Source organism: Sylvia atricapilla, chromosome 1 (assembly GCF_009819655.1).
Source record: "Sylvia atricapilla isolate bSylAtr1 chromosome 1, bSylAtr1.pri, whole genome shotgun sequence".
In the NCBI taxonomy this organism is placed as follows: domain Eukaryota; kingdom Metazoa; phylum Chordata; class Aves; order Passeriformes; family Sylviidae; genus Sylvia; species Sylvia atricapilla.
In genome coordinates this window covers 123,509,879-123,526,661 of record NC_089140.1, presented here as the reverse complement: position 1 = coordinate 123,526,661, position 16,783 = coordinate 123,509,879, and the positions used below count along the sequence as shown (strand labels likewise).

General features: G+C 36.0%; 1 protein-coding gene across 1 annotated transcript in view; it reads right to left on the bottom strand.

The window, feature by feature from the left end:
* Positions 1 to 5,248: 5,248 nt before the first annotated feature.
* ZC2HC1A (zinc finger C2HC-type containing 1A) overlaps positions 5,249 to 16,783 on the bottom strand; it is a 29,789-nt gene continuing 18,254 nt past the window's right edge. The window contains exons 8-9 of the mRNA XM_066332584.1: positions 6,373 to 6,480; positions 5,249 to 5,721 (exon numbers count right to left, since the gene is read on the bottom strand). Of these exons, the coding sequence (XP_066188681.1) occupies positions 5,535 to 5,721; positions 6,373 to 6,480 (295 nt within the window). The 3' untranslated portion in view covers positions 5,249 to 5,534. The remainder of the gene's footprint in view (positions 5,722 to 6,372; positions 6,481 to 16,783) is intronic.

Here is a 16,783-nt window from a genome sequence, read left to right as displayed (position 1 = left end):
AAAAGGAAAAAAAATGAAATCCTACAGATGTCACAGTGATGCACTCCATAAACTAAATTCTCAGTATAGTTGGGGAAATGGAGAAGATACAGAGTTAACTTTATATAAAGCAGATCACACTGATTTAAATATCTGGTATATTTTTCCAGGTGACTTAGGAATCCAAATCTCATCTCACTCAATTTAAAAACTCTATTCTTTGTGCACCTGAGATCAGATATCACAATATTCACAAGGCTAAAATTATATTACCTACCTGCATGCTACATTATATAAGATAATTTTACATTTGACTGCAAAAATTTGCACATCACAAGAAGTTTTATTGGCGTATTTGCTTTATTGTTAACAAGTGAGAAATTAGTATTAGGTGGTGATTTACATTTATTAGTTTAAACAGAACTGACACTTTTAAAATAAACATAGGAAATGAGGCAAATAAACGGAGGAATTCTGGAAAAGAAAAACCTCATTGGATGGTCACAAATATTCCATGTACTGACAGGCAACTCAAACATAATAAATGCAATGCTGAAAAAATTAATCACCTCCAACACATGAATGAACACGCCATTTAAAAACATGGAACATTAATAAATAAACTTATGAAGAGAAACATATTAAATGTCATATGAAGGATGAACACTGAGACTTAGAACAATCATATAAGGTACGTTTTGTAACAGTTGTAGTGTACTCAGCACTTTACAGGTCCCACCCTAATCCATTCATGGTTCTGCCAGAAAGCCAAATTGAAATATAGAACTACAGTAAACCATGCACTTCTGTTTAGAATGTGGGTTCAGTATTCAGCTATATTAAACTGAATATTTGATTTTGCTGACTCAGATGTTCAAATTGGGGAAATATAATTTCCCTACTGATCATTTTTGGAAAGAATGAACGCTTATTAAGAAAATATGAAGAAGCTGCTTTCTGGCAAGATGAAGTGGAATGGGACTAAATAGGATCATCCAGAAATGTGTACTATTCTGGACTGACATAACACCAAAAAACCAAACCCAAAACAAAACAAAAAATGAACTAGTATGCAAGACTAATCTCTTATACTGTGAATACTGAAACAAAAATATCAACCAAGTAACTACTGAATTCAGCTAATGGAGTCTTTTACCAAACACTTCTTCCAATAACACAATTAGGTCACTCAAATCATACTTAGCAAGTTGGAAAAAAACCCAACCAAACCAACCAGCAACAAAATAATCACAAGTTGGAATAAGCTGTACTGGAGAGGCAATAAAACTATTTTCACTGGAGTCACTAAAACAAAATTTACCAAAGATGAAAATTCTACCTTCTCATAAACCCCATATAACTATTCATAGCTTAGTCAAACTGGATAGAAATAGAATTGAAAAAAGTGCTCTTACTAAACACAGATTTTTCAGCCAAGATTAAAAACACTCATAACAGGTTTGTTTTTTCCAGATATACAAACTCTATGCGATGGAAACTAGCACTTTGTAACACACAGACAATACCATTTAATTTTATATGCAGACTATTTACATAGTCTACATCAGTGTGCACATATCTTGTTTAAAGTACTGCAGTCATACCTCTTTGCACTGACCAGGTAAGCAGGCATCACAGGAACGCTCTCCCTGCATTTCAGGCACCAGCTTCCAGCTGTGATGGTGAATTAGGAGCTAGTCCCTTGCAGGTGACAGAGAACTTCCATGGTGCATACAGACTGGGTCAGGTGTTACAACACAATCTGGAGTTCCCACCCTGTGAAGGCACAGGATGTGTGGCTGCACTGGAGCAGCCTCTGCCCCAGCACTGCGGGAAAGGCTCAGTGCTGGAGCACCATGGAGAGCTCCCCGGCTTGATGCCCTCCTGGCCAGGGAACTCTCAGGTGGAGCTTTCCCACTCCTCCAGGGAGTTCAAGGGCTCTTTGAGTCTCTTTGGCAAATTTGAAAATTTCTGCCTATATGCTTATTTCATAGTTACAACCTGAAATTGAGGTGAAGCACCTCCTTGCGCTCATCCTCCCTGCAGTGGTGTGCAAGACTAATTATTCATAAACACATATTTTAATTGCTGTATATTTAGAGAATCCAGCTTTGAAACTACCTAGGGTATGGACATCATGCATAAATATAAATCTGTGTAAGGTACATCATACAGAGATTAAGTTTTGTGCTATGCTGTTTCTACTACTGAAGCTACCATTTTTCATAACTCCACTGCACTTCTATCAGGACAGCTCTGATAGTCCTGCACTACTTCCTGGCACAGAGAGGTCCTTTGTATAAGAAAAAAAATCACACAAGTAGAAAGGGAATGCAAACTCCCTCAGGCCAAACATCAAAACCAGCTTCTTCCTTGTTTCTTTAAATGGAATTTTACCTTCGACCTTTTTTTCCCCCCTCTTCCTTAAGGAATGGAAGAATCTTAGTAAGAACGTTAGGAAGATAAAATGGCAGACAGTAAATCTGTCATAGGGGTTATACATTGGTATAGTAATCATCACAACAATTGCATCACTAAATTTCACTATAAACAGACAGTGCATAGTTCATGTTTTTTCCTCCCATGGAAACCAAGGCATAAGGGTGTGGAGAAGACTGGGGCAAGAGGGTTTGGATGTAGATCACCAATAAATTAAATTTGGGAACATCTTGACACATGCAATACACCAAAGATTGAAAATTTTTTTTTCTTCAAATATAACAAATTTGTTTCCCACATTCAGTTATTCAGGGACATTATGAAAATCAATCAACTGTTTTGTACAAACATCCACTGACGTGGAATTACAATGATCTGTGCTGATACCTTGAGTAATACAGGCTAGGTAGGGTCTGTAACAACACAGACTTCAGAAAGCCATTCAGTAACAAAACCAGTTGATAAACACAAAACATACTGCGCCTCTCCTAAGTCTTACCATACAGCACCAAACTACACAGTCAAAAAGAATTTCATTCACTGCTTATATTTACTGTGGATTACAACAGATTACAACACACACACATTATCCAGTGTTACTTTCAATAGTCAATTATGTATCATAGACTTTCTTTGTATGGCCAAATTAAAAGATCGGTTTTAAAAACCTTTCTTTCTGTTCATATTAATTCCTTATCTAATCCTCGTGACAAATCACGTAAGTGTAAATGAAGCAAATTATGTGCTACTCATGTTATTTACTAAATGCCACATTGAAAGTGAAGAATCTCACAAACAGCTCAGAAAGCAGAAAATACAGTAATGTATGAGTATTGATTTGAAATTGCCACAGGAAATCTGCCACCTACAATTCAAAGGAGAAAGAGTCAATATGTTTTTTCCTGCAGTTACAATAATCCTGGAAAATCTGAAAGGTATTTCGTGCTGTCCTAAACATTCCCTTTGTAGAAAGCTTGTTTAATACATGGAAAAATACATTTTCCAGCAGAAACAACGGCAAATTCATCAGGTAAGAGTAGAGTCACTATCTGATCAAACCTATTCTGGGCTGTTGATGGACTCTCAGCTCACAATACTTCAGTCTGCAGACCTCCATGGCCAAAGTCCAGGGCAAGTTTTCCATAGCAGGTTTATCTATGGAAAGTACGCAGAATTCCAGTTTTCCCAAATAGAGAAATGAATGCGCCATAATACAGATAATATGGATCCTAGAATTTAAACTCCTAGAAAATAAACTGGCTGGGATTTGTCAGTTCTAATTATCATTACCAGTCACCCATCTTATCATGCTCAGTAGCCAGTTTACACCAATTATGAAAAGACTTCACTGAATGAAGTACAATTCCTAAAAAAAAAAAAAAAAAGTATAAAAAGTGCAAGACATTCACTGAACTAATTTTAATGTTTAGCTTGTGGCCTGCAACATAACTACATCAAGTCTCTTAAGTCATTCATTCTCTTAGACTGGTATCTGCTTTGAAGATGCTTTTCATCAATCATGTCTTCTTCCAAATTTGCCCCATTGATAATCACAATTTTTGGGAATGCAAGCAACGACCACAAAACTATCATGGAACACTATATTATATTTTGTGTACGTTGTAAAGAAATTAAATGAACTGAAACTAATGGTGTTTGTGAGCTGAAAGTACCAGTTCCTGACAAAAAAATGTATTTACTGTGGGAAAGGCACAGTTAAGTTGTTTCAGATTGTTCTGTCACGCATAATGAAGAACGTGCAAGTACTTCAAAACTTCAAAAAAATAAATTAATACATTAAGATACAAGTTAAGTGATCTGGCTTGTGAATGGTTTTATTAGTAAATGTGTAATTTACTAATTAACAGTGAAGTAAGTAAAAAACTGAACAACTTTGAGTCTCTCCCTTCTTCGCAATGGATTGATGTGAAGTCTGTTACTAACTTGAAGAGGCTACTGTTCTGAGACCAGGAATACACAAAATTGCAAAAAAAAAAAAAAAAAAAAAAGGTCAGGTATTGACACATATACCAGTGAAGCACAGTTCCTCCCCTATGCATTCATATGTGTACAAGAATAAAAAAGTCAGATCTACTTACATCAAGATCTACTGCTCTAATAGCATTCATTTCTATAGAACTATGTATTTTTTTGGTATTGGATACATCAAGAAGGCTGTATTCAAAATAAGAGTTCAACATTTAAGTAGTATAAGCATAGATTGACTTTCCTTGAGGAAATGAGGGAAAAGAAAAAAAATGAGCAGGATCTTTGGAAACAGGACAAAGCACAACACCCTTAGATATGCTAGTCATGGTGGAGCACAGGAGGAGGAAGACAAATATTTCAAAACAAAAGGAACTTAATAAAATTAATAATAATAAAATTAATACCATATTTGTCCTTATAAATACATAAAAATATCATGTTTTTACTGAAAAACAGAACATGGAAAAATCACAAAAAGAAAATCTTGCCTTTCTTCTTAGATGCAAAGAAAATTCTCAGATAGTCTTTCCACTGTGATTCTTTAAAAAATCCTAGGAAGCAACTGTAAAGTCCAATTAGCATGTTACTGTTGAAGAGTTTAAAGAGCTGAACTTTTTACACTTTTACCTAGGAATTTATAAGGAGTTGCTCATGTTGTTTGTACTTGGAACACAGCATCTAAGTTGCTCTCAAAGATGAAGGAAATGCCTCCACAGAGAAACTTTTGAAGCCCAAGTTGTTCATGGCTAGTTCCCTATAGGTAAGTATTACCCTACATAAGAGATTTTAAACATCCTTTGCCTAGTAGGATTTACAAAAAAACCCAACACTGAACCTCTTCTGCTATCTAGTTACTTAACGCATTTTTACCTTAATTTTAAATACTTTCAACAAAGAGTAAAGAGTATTTCCTTGAATGGCACAGTTTTAGACAGCTGCTAGTTTTATATACAGTATATATCGTTTATAAATAACTGGAACCAGAAGATTGCACTCAGAAAATTACAAAATGATGTTTCAAAGTTCGCAGCATGAAGCCTAACTGGATGGACTGCTCAAGCTTTCCATGCAACAGTACGTAGCAGATGTTCCAATTTCTTGTTTTCTTTCTGCTTTAAAGAATGTGTTCACACAACCATTCTTCGAATTCCACACTCACAGCAGAACTTCGCCCATTCCACTGGATACTTTGTTCCACATTCATGGCAGAACTTGGATAACTGTACAGGTGAAATTCCTTCACTGCTTTTTGCACTTCCTCCATTGACTGAGGAGGCGCAGTCTCCAGTGTCATACCCAGTTTTCCCATCAGACCTGAAAATTCCCAGATGAACATTCTCTGTAAGTCAGTTCACTATAACTTGGTATAAAATTAGTCTAATCCTTGTTATTGTTTACTATCCTTTTCATGCCTGCACTTCCTATTTACACTGGTATATATTATATACAGTGCTGCCCAGGCTCCCATATGTATCTCCAGACAACCACCTTCTCTGAAAGAAAACAAAAAACACCAGAGTGCTAGGAACAGGATCAAATATTTCACTGACTATTTAGATTAACTGGAGTGTTTGAAAACTTAAAACTTAGCCTGTCAAAAATAGAAAGGCTAAACCAGCAGTACAATTTTCATCCTACCCTTTAAAGGGCAAGACAACTTGTGAGTTTAGCATGCAGATTTTATTCAGCTTTTACTGAAATAATATTGGTTATATTTTTCAACAGCTCCCAAGTGGTTTTTGACACTTCCAAAAGGGTCTTCTGTGCACATCTGAGACAGCTGATGACAAAGGTGTGCTGTCAGATGATAAACATGCAAAATACATTGAGCATCTTATACAAGCCAAATAACATTGATCATTTATTAATTGCAGAGAATAATACATTCCCCAATTTCTTTTGTGGTAAGTAATCCCCTTTAATGAAGGCTCCATTCATGACAAAATCCACCAAGTTAAAAGCTACCTTAAGTGAGTATCTGAATTGCTAGTTTTTCTTCTGTTTGTTAAAGCACCCGTGCTCATGGCTCTTGACACGCTAGGAGGGGTTGATGTCCGGGTTTTTGTTGTGCCTCTAAAATAGAAGAAATATCTGATTTATAGACACACAGAGAAATACATACAAGAATATGCATTTTCAAATTATATGTATATATAGACACAAACAAAAAAAAAAAAGTGCATCAATCTACACATTAGTTAACTGTATGAAAAATAACTCATTTCCTACCAACAGAAGACAGAGGCGCTTTGGCATGAACTTGCATGGTTGGAACTGTTATGACTTGAATCCTACAACGACGAGTTAAATGAAACAGCAAGTCCCTTCCTGTTCATGTGTCTCATTTCCTAACAGGTAGATCCTGCATTATTCGTCGCTCAGTAGATTCTAATGCCTACCTTGACAAATTATAAGTCACTTTTTAGGACTGGCAGGTCTTTTATGAAAATAGAGAACACATTTTAATAGTCTAAGATCTGTAGGAAGGATGCCATATTTTCAGTATTTTGTGACCAATATGAAGTGAGTGAACAAGACTTTTTTCTTCTTAGATAATGCCTTAAATCCTTTCTCTTCAAAGCATTTATGAATATAAATAGAAGAAGAAAAAAAGGCAGTGCATCCAGGTGGGCCTTAGGGCCTCAATTTTTTCTAAACTGTCACAGTGTTCCTGAAGATCCCATTGATCCTAGTGGAGTCAATAGTATGACACCACACAGATAGGAAAACTGCTTCCCTCAGGACTCATGAGTATTATGATAAGCCAGTATACAGCGATCAGCACATCCCAAACATTGAGAACATCTTGCTGCTGGCTTTGATGAGTAAAGAAACATCAGAATCCCCTGAAAAATCCATGTAGCACTAAGAAAAATAAATTGGAAGGGGTACTGTTTTATCATTAGTGGTCAAGGGCAGAAGTTATTATTCACTGTGATTTCTTCCTTTTTGGGAAATCTTCAGACTATGACCTCTTGTGCATGACCAAGTTTTTCTGTTCTCATTCTTGAACACCAATGCATAAATGAAATCCACTCACTCAAGGATATTAAAAAAAAAACTAAAACAAGACTCCATTAAAAAATAGTCACCAAGAGACCATTTATTCCCTTCAGAAAAAACTAACTGCTCCTTTAAAAATTATAAACTATCTAGTCTTGGTTTGGCTTTCAAACCACACATTAAGAAATGCATTCAATTCCAGTAACTTCAAATGCAATACTGACACAACTGAGGAACATGTAATAACTCCTGAATTATAGATATGCTCCATAAAACATTTCTCCCTTCACGTAATGCATATGGAATAAAGACGGCTTTTCAGCTCTTTTTATCACTTCAACCAATGGGAAAGTCATCAAATAATTAAGCACAAAGGTGGAAATCAGAAATTAATTTTAAGATTAAATATATTGAAATAATATCTAACTAAATAGTCAAGTTTAAAAAGAATGGCTTCTACTTTCAACAGGCAGAGTGGAAGGATCAAAGATTATGGATCACTGGGCAGAACACTGACCTTCTCCATTAGTTTTCCAGTCTGCGCCCTTCTTTTTCAAAGAGATTCTAAAGATAGACTTAATTGAAAAAAAAAAAAAAACAAAACAAAAGCCACAACAACAACAACAAAAAAAAAAAAACAAAAAAAAACCTGCACAGACTGAAAAAACCAGTATCAGTTATATCAGAATTCAAACTTACTGGAAGTTATATCAGCCTTTCGGAAGTTACAGAATTCTAAAATAAAAGTCATAAATGTAACCTAAATTACACTGCTATTATGCACAGATGCTAAATACTCGTCTTGTGCTATTTTCCTCAAGTCATTATACAATGAAGAGAGACCTTTATTTATAATTGAGTAAAACTCATTAGAGCTCTATAGTAGAAAGAACCCACTGGACTGTTACTTTACCTATTCTGGAAGACAGAAAAGCATATAAAGAAAAATTCAGCTGCACATACAGAAACATAATGGGATCAGGGGATCAGGAAATGAAGCTAAGAATAGAATTGTCTCTCAATTCCTATTTAGACACCTCCAAGAAATTAAAAAAAAACAAAAAACAAAAAAAACCAAAACAAAACAAAACAAAAAACCCACAAAAAAAACCACCACACACAAACAACCAAAACCAACAACAACAAAAAACAAAAGCTAGCTTCAAAATTATTACTGACTTGGTTTTCTCTGCATTTTCACCTTGGGACCAATATACTGTTTTTTCAAAACTAACAGCATTAATTCCTTAAACTGAAGTCTTTTCACAGTGTATTTTAAATCAGTTTTGAACATCAGCTTAGGAATCCTAGATATTTGAAATAAATTGACCTGAAAACCAGTCCACTATTCTTCCCTGTATTTCAACTGTATCATATATCCTCATCTCACTAAGTACTCTGAAAATTCACACGGTGCTTTAGTACTAGCTGTATACTAAAGAAATTTCAGAGAAATCAGTGTCTTAATACAGCATTCCGGCCACTGACTGAGCTGGGGAGGGCAGGAAATGAAAATACTGAAAAGCCACATTCAAAGTACACAGTCCACCCTGTATATTAAAGGAGGTAAAGTCTCATAAACAGATAAAACATCACTCATTAAAGGTTTAACAGGACATCTTCATTCCAAGATGCTTAAACACAGCTTTCTACATAATTTCTGCAGTCTTCTTCCACAACAAGTTTTTTCTAAAAGTATAGAAGAAGCCTCAAATGTATTTCAGACCAGACACTTCCCTTCCAACCTTAACCCATTCTGTGATTTCTGACATCTTTGACGATGTCGACAACTTTATTCAGCCCAAATCTAGACACACAATTAAAATCAGATTTCACATATGTTTGGTGACAAATCTTGAAACTGCATCTTTATGTAGCAATTTGATCTCTAGATGCCTTCCAACAAAGTCAGATATTTTTGGTTATTTCAACTTGTGCCACCACAGCTTAGCTTCTTCTGATCTTCCCCATCTCTGCCTTCTCTATATACTTGTCCACTTCAGTTGTTTTTTCTGTTTGGCTGGATTTTGTGTTTTGTTTTAGAAAAGCTATATAAATTCCTGCTCTATGCTGTACCACATGAAGTATGAATAAAGCCTGACAGCATGTACACATGGCTGTGTATCAATACCAGCTGGAACTCTTAAAATCTAGACATGTTCTAAAGAAATTTATTATTCACTTTCTATTTTAAAAGAAATAAGATCGAATGTGACTTTCCTTCCTAAAGCAGCTCATGTTGTCCATTTAGTTGAATTACCACTGCTTGCAAAATAAAAATCTGCAAGTAATTTGTAAAAGAAGCTTGTCTTTTTCTATGCATGCATTCATGATTTGGTTGAATTCTATCATAAAATACTGATATATAAATCTTGCTTCTTAGACAGAGTGTTTTCAGATGTTCCTGACAGCTGTCACTGTTACTCACAATAGCTCATAGTTCCGTGTAAAGTCATAAACAACTTTCTGCTGACTAATGGCATGCGTCTCAAAGTCCAGAAACTTCTGCCATAAACTGCAACCATACACACTGCTATGCTGAATTTAAGAAGGTTAGCCTTTCTTGCTAAATGGCAAGAATTTGGCAGATTTAATTCTTGAACTAATGGCAGATTTAATTCTTGAACTCAGTAGATACTTGAGTAAGAAGAACAGGGTATTATGTATTTAGTATTATGAAGAGTAGAAGAAGTGCCTATAATTTTAAAGAATTTTTCTTGAGAAGAAAAAGCAAATCACTGTTCTATAGATAAGGCTATTTTAAGCAACTGTACTAACTCATTAAGCTAAATTTTCAACATCATAATAATGCATTACAAATGAAAAACTGAGCTAATTTTTGATGGTTCACAAGATTTATAACTCCAACCAAACACACACAGGAGCAAATAAAAGCATAAAGAAATTCTGTCTAAAAAGAACTCCCATTCCTTTAATTGCTTTTGCTTCTTCAAAACCAAAGTCAAATACTCTGTCCCCGTCTCAAAGATATTACAGCTTTGGTTACAGCATTAAGAGATTCAGACACATTTCCAGTATGTAAAGCAATACATTCCATGTATGTGCCACATAATTCATTACTTATTTCTCTTTTACAATATGAAAAAAACAGTCAATCTGAATTTAGCATCTTCCAAAATATAACAAAGGCTTAATTACAATTTATTATTTAATGACTTTTAAAAAAGTATTCGAATAATTGGAATAACCTTCCTTCCAAATGTAGATCTTATAGACTTCTGAATATCCAGAAATCTTTATATGTGGTAAGTTGGACTTAACCAAAGACTTTAGCTTTCATTACAAAGTCTGCCTTCCACATCTTTTTGGACCATCACATCTACATTACAGATGCAGGAGTTAGAAAAATATTTCACTTTAAGAGAATAAAATTACTTTATTAAAAACCAGTACAGTTATCAGGCTTAAATGCTTCCTCCAGCTTTGCATCATGGAAAGCAGTTTTATCTTGGGTTTACAAGTTCATTACTTTTAATCTGTAATCAAGATGCAAATTCGTTACTTTTAATCTGTAATCAAGCACTGACAGAAGAAATCAAATCTGAGAGAAACCTTTATCTTTTCCCTGTCCTATCAAGCTGCTTACCTCACTTTGATACCAATTATATCATCCACTCTTCTCCCACAGCATTTATATGGAAGACATACTGGGCAGCTGATGTTCGTCAAGAGCACATTTTTCTGCTTAGGAGAAACATTTTTGCGATTACACTGATTTGTAATACTTCTTTACAGGCAATAACTCCTTTGGCCTTTTGATGGTACTGTCTGTTTTTGTATCAGTGTCATAAAACCTTTGCACATCTCTTCCCGTTTGCAGTAGTGGGCATAATTCGTCCATCTCAATATTAAAATATATGAAGTGGTGCTCATAAGGACAGTGCTATACTGCTATTAAGCTTTGCAAAAAAAAGTACAAATCAGACTTTAATTATCCAGCAAACAAAAGGGCTTCTTCTTGCTTTGATGAGGAATGGTTTTCATAGACATTGAATTAGGTTTCCAGTATATTTTTTAATTTTTTTTTCAAACAAAACACTAATGCCAGTTATCTGCACACTCTGCACAATGTATTCACATTTGGGTTTTTTTAGGAGTGGCTTTCATAATGTCATACAACACACCTAGCAAAGGGGGCTCATAACTACAAGTAATAATTTTAAATATTAGAAAATAACAGATATATACATACAACTCTAGAATTAGCAAGAAGAAAAAAATTTCCTTTATTTTTTTTATTTGTAAAGGCAGAATAGAGGACAGCCTGAAAAAACCCCAGCTTTGTTTTAACAACAAAAACCCTATTCACAATAGACAGCATTATATACACAGCCAATACCTTAATACTTTTTTTTTTTTTTTTTGTATTATGGATAACATTTCCAAACAAAAAAAGAATAAATCAAAAATCAAATTTTAAAACTTTTTTTTTAAAAGGTAACAACAAAATAATAAAACAAAATCCCTCACTCACATCATCATAAGGAAAACTGCAGCTTTTCAGAGATCACAACTTAGATGAGAAAATCAGATCTTCAAGTTAAGTTCTGCATTTTTATCATCTTATCTTCATAAAGTAAAACCTACAAATAGCCTCCCAAACAGATGTTCTAGTTCAAACTAATTAACTCCTGACTGACCCAATATATATTCTTTATGTACTCCAAAGAAACCGAGAAGCAAGACCGAGGTTTTCAACACTCCAAGACACAGACTCCAACCTAACATGATTTTCTTAGTTATTTTTGAACTTTAACAAATTATCAGTGTAATCTGTGAACTCCGGCATATACCAAGTAGAACATCAAAGAAATATCCTAGAAACCATCATACACTGTCAAAATAAAGCACTATATTATTCTTTCACACCTTAACAAAACCGAAAACCCAAAGCTGACAGCCCTTTCACATTTTAATGAAAAAAACCCATAATCATAAGAATCTCTTGAAATGCAAAGATCTTGAAGACAACTACTTATATATATCTTGATTTTATTGAACAAAGCCCTGTAAGTTACAGTCTTCATAAAAGGGACAAACTGTTTTAAAAAGAAAATGTTTTTAAAGGTTACAAATGTTTTATGGCAAACATGTAAGTGGAATTTAAAAATTACTGTTATTGATTTGGTGTGCTGCTCATATTGTATTTCAGCTGTAAGACAGTAGTAGGTGTGTCACTACCAGATGTAATTCCCAGGAGGGAAACACTAACATTAAAGTGTGTGTTTTATCCCCCCAAAAAACCATAAATTAAAAATTAATTTCTAAGGGTTCATTTGCCATATTAAAAAATATAATATAATTTCCAAGTCCCATTAAAAAAAACCAAACATAACTGGTGACAAATGAAACATGTAGAGACAGTTAATCTGCACATGCAAAAGATCCCTTTCTGGCCACAAACAGTGGTGTGAGGTTCTCCTGGGCAAAACAGTTTGCATGTGGGTGTGGAGTTAACCTGTTTGCTTACCCTTAGGTTAGGGAGAACCCATCCAATTTTTTCTCCTGAACATCTGATTACTTCTGACAGCTTACTACAACTGCCATACACCTCAAGAAATGTAAGGCACCGCTAACTTGTATACTGTTATAAAACAAGTATTAAACTTGGATTCATAACATGATATCAAATTATAAGCCTAATGACAGATAACATATAGAATAAGTTTTCCTTTTCTCATTTCTTCAACATCAAAAAGATAAAAAACTATTTTCACCCAAATGAGCGAAGATTTTCTTACTGACTACAACAGTCACATGCTACTCCTCACTTGCCTCTGTGTGATCCAGAAACAATGCCCTTATGCAACACATTCATTCATACTGGAAGGACTGTCTGTGTCCTTACTCTGTCCAGGCAGAAAAAGAAAACTCACAGCATAACTAAGCTGACACATCCTGATCTACACGTACAAAGTAAGCCTCACTGACACTAACATAACTTATGTTGATGGTACTGTGCTGTGCTCTCTCAGTAGTCCTTTACTTGGGGAGCAGATCCGGAGAACTGAAATTTAAAAAAAAAAGGACACTGCACAGTAAAAATAACTTGCCTTAAGTGAGCTCATGAATAGGGTTCCCCTGCGCATACAGAGCAGAAGTGCGTGCCGCAGTGTTGCCCAGGGGCTCCGCAGACGATGATTCCCGGCTCCCTTGACGAGCTCCCCCGGCCCGCGCTGCGCCGGCGCCACCTGCCGGGCGCGGGCGGCACTGCGCGCTCAGCGCCGCGCCCCTCTGTCCCTCCGCGCACCGACAGCGACCGCGGCTCCACGGAGACAGAGGTGTCCTATCGCTTCGTACAATGAGTTCACCCTTGACACTGCACAATAGAATTCTAATTCTACTATTAAGCCTCTTTCCTGTTATGTCTCTGGAAAAGCCAGAATTACCAACGATCTAGGCAAAGATGGAAGGTTATACACTGAAGTAATACTAAAAAAAACCCTGAAGTTACAGTTTCCCTTAGTGCAAACTGCAGGAACTTGTTTCTTACAGCAATCCCTGGAATTTAACCTAGTCGAAATAATGTGTGTAGGCTCTTCAATATTTGTCAAGGAGAAAAGTAAAAGTGATTGTTTGCCATTCCATTTAAAAGATTGCCCTTAAAACTACTCCCACATAACACTGCTCAGCAAATTGTTTCACTAATAACTCAGAAGAGCATAACATCTTATCTTCCAGAACAAGCTCTGTCTGAATTTGGGATCACAGAATCCCAGATCTCACACTAATGCTTGTGATTGTACTGGTTAAATTATAAATGTAGTAAAAGAAATAAATATTGTTTGATATTACTGAAGGGTAATGTTCAAAAGTTCTTCTATTTTAGAAAGTAATTCCAGTTGCATATTTATAGCCTAAATTATAATATGTTTTAATGTTTAAGATCTGTCACTGCAGTACTAATTATTTTCACCCTCATGTAGGACATTGACTGTTAGTGTCTCACTACCTGCTTTGGTATAATTTTGTAGGTATTTCAACAGAAACCAACAGATTTCTCCCTCATGCCCCAATACTAAGGCAGAAGTTGAGATGATTAAGGCCAAAATTGTCACCAGTGACCAATCTGAGGAACCTAACTTTCCCATGATGTGACTGGCACCTACACCTCTTTGCTTCAATATAACTTCTGGCAAATTTGTTCCCAGAAGTGAATGCAATGAAGCTAAAAACAGGAATGCCAGGTCACAGATACAACACTTAGGAACAAGACACGTTTAACAGCCACTCACTGAAGATTGGTTAGTATGAGCAGAAAATGCCCTAAGGGCTAGTTTGAAAACAGAAGAGAACAAGTTTTTTAGAGCAATGAGAAGGACTGCAAGCAGAAATACATTCACACCCATACTCTTAAAATCTGCAAGTTGTGCAGGCAATTGAGGTTATAAGCCAAGCTAAACATTTACTGCCTTTCAGCAGAGATCATTATCTGAGAGCTGTGCCAACCAGAACGCATCTATTTGTGCTTAGCAGAATGCATAAACAGAGAAAACCTGTTACAGCATCTCCCCAACTGCTATTTGGCTTCATCATGCCACAGTTCTTTTTCCAAGCAACAGAGAAGAAAATGGAAGACTACCAAAAACAAAGCCCAGTAAGCAACTGTGGAAAATTGCCAGACTTACTATGTCAAGATACTGAGATGTTGTGAGTTTGTGGAGAATTCATGAGGCTGTTTGAGCAAAAATGTGAGCTAAGCCACTTGCTTACCTTGCACTAGGCTGGAGCAAGGCTTAACAACTGAATTATGCCTGGGGTGAGGCAGAGGTCTCACAGCCCAATGGTGTCTCAGTGGGGCACAGGAGTGCACCCAGGCCTTGGTACCAACCTCACCCCACCTTATCCATGCACAACCAGCCTCTGTTACAAATCTGCACCTTTGGGAACTTAATGATGTGAGGTTGTAACACGCTGACAGGAGTCATGTCAGCTGGCCTTCATTGCTCCCTCACCTGGGTGGAGGACAATACTGAATTATTAGGGATCTGTGCTGCCTTTGTTACAACCAGTTCAGCCAAAGATAATTAATATATTGAAAAATGCACCCACCAATATAAAAATGAGAAAAAAGCTGCATCTCCACCAACTAGGATCACAGCAACTGGTAATCAATTATATTTGACTATACTCATAACTCCGCTTTTCCAAAAGGTCGAAAATTGGTATTTTAAGTCCTCCATTTTTAGAATATGAGAACATGACCTTATTTCATAGACAATGGGCTTGCTCCTCTCTGCCCTCCCCAAAGCAGGGAGAAAGGACTCTTAGGTAAGATTTTCATCTCCAGCTGTATCAAGGGTATAGCTGGGAACAGTTATACATAGCACTGAACACTTACATTTTGTAGATCTACTGCATTTATCACTAGCAATCTAACAAGAGTCAATGATCTGCTGCTTAAAAAAACTACATTATTTGTGAATCTGGAATTGTAAAAGTTCTTACTGAACGTAACCAGCCATAGTTCCTAACTGGTTATAATCAGAAATTAGGACAAGCTGCACCCAGCCCCTCTGATTTCTGAGGAATAGCTGGAATACAAGGAGGTTTATTTTCTACCAAATTTTATATGCTTACTGCAACAGCAACTGACTGGTAAAATTAAGGAGAACTTCCAAGTTTAACAAGTGATGACCAAAATTGCTGCATCCTCACAGATAAATATAGACTTCAATTAGGAACTTTCAACAGGAAAAAACCTTTCCCAGACAGCTGGGTTACACTACTGGACTCAGAAACATGCCTTCAAATTATCTCAGCTGACTTTTTTATTGTGGTTTGCAGACCTGCTTGTTTGCCACTCATCAGTAGGTGTTAATTCAACTTCTAAAAATGGTGAAATAAAAAAAATCAGTGGATAAGGGGCTGGGATTTTCTGACAGTCACAGCATAGATGCATAGAAACGGTAGTGAAGCTGACCAAAGACTAGTGAGACACTAGGAGAGGGAGGAAATAAACGAATGATATCTGTCAACCTCATGGACTCTGCATGTTGTCTGAAACTGTTATCATAAGTAGACAGAGCAAAGAGGGAGAGAATTGAATTCTGGTGCTACAGGGCATTACGATGGAAGCATGACAGAGCTGTAATTCATAGTCATGCATAACCTGTAAAATTTAAGAGTGATAAACCCAAACTCTCTAGTTTTGTGTAATTGTTGTTCAACCCCATGAGTTTTCAGAATGTCCTTTTTCTTCCTCATGAACTTAAGACATTGGGTTTTTTGCACATTATACTGTCTTCACCAGTCAGATACTCATTTCTATAGGAATAGATCTTTTTCAATCACCAGTGTTATAACTGCAATCACTTCCTTTTACGTTTTGTATTCTCAGTGCTCCTTGGTG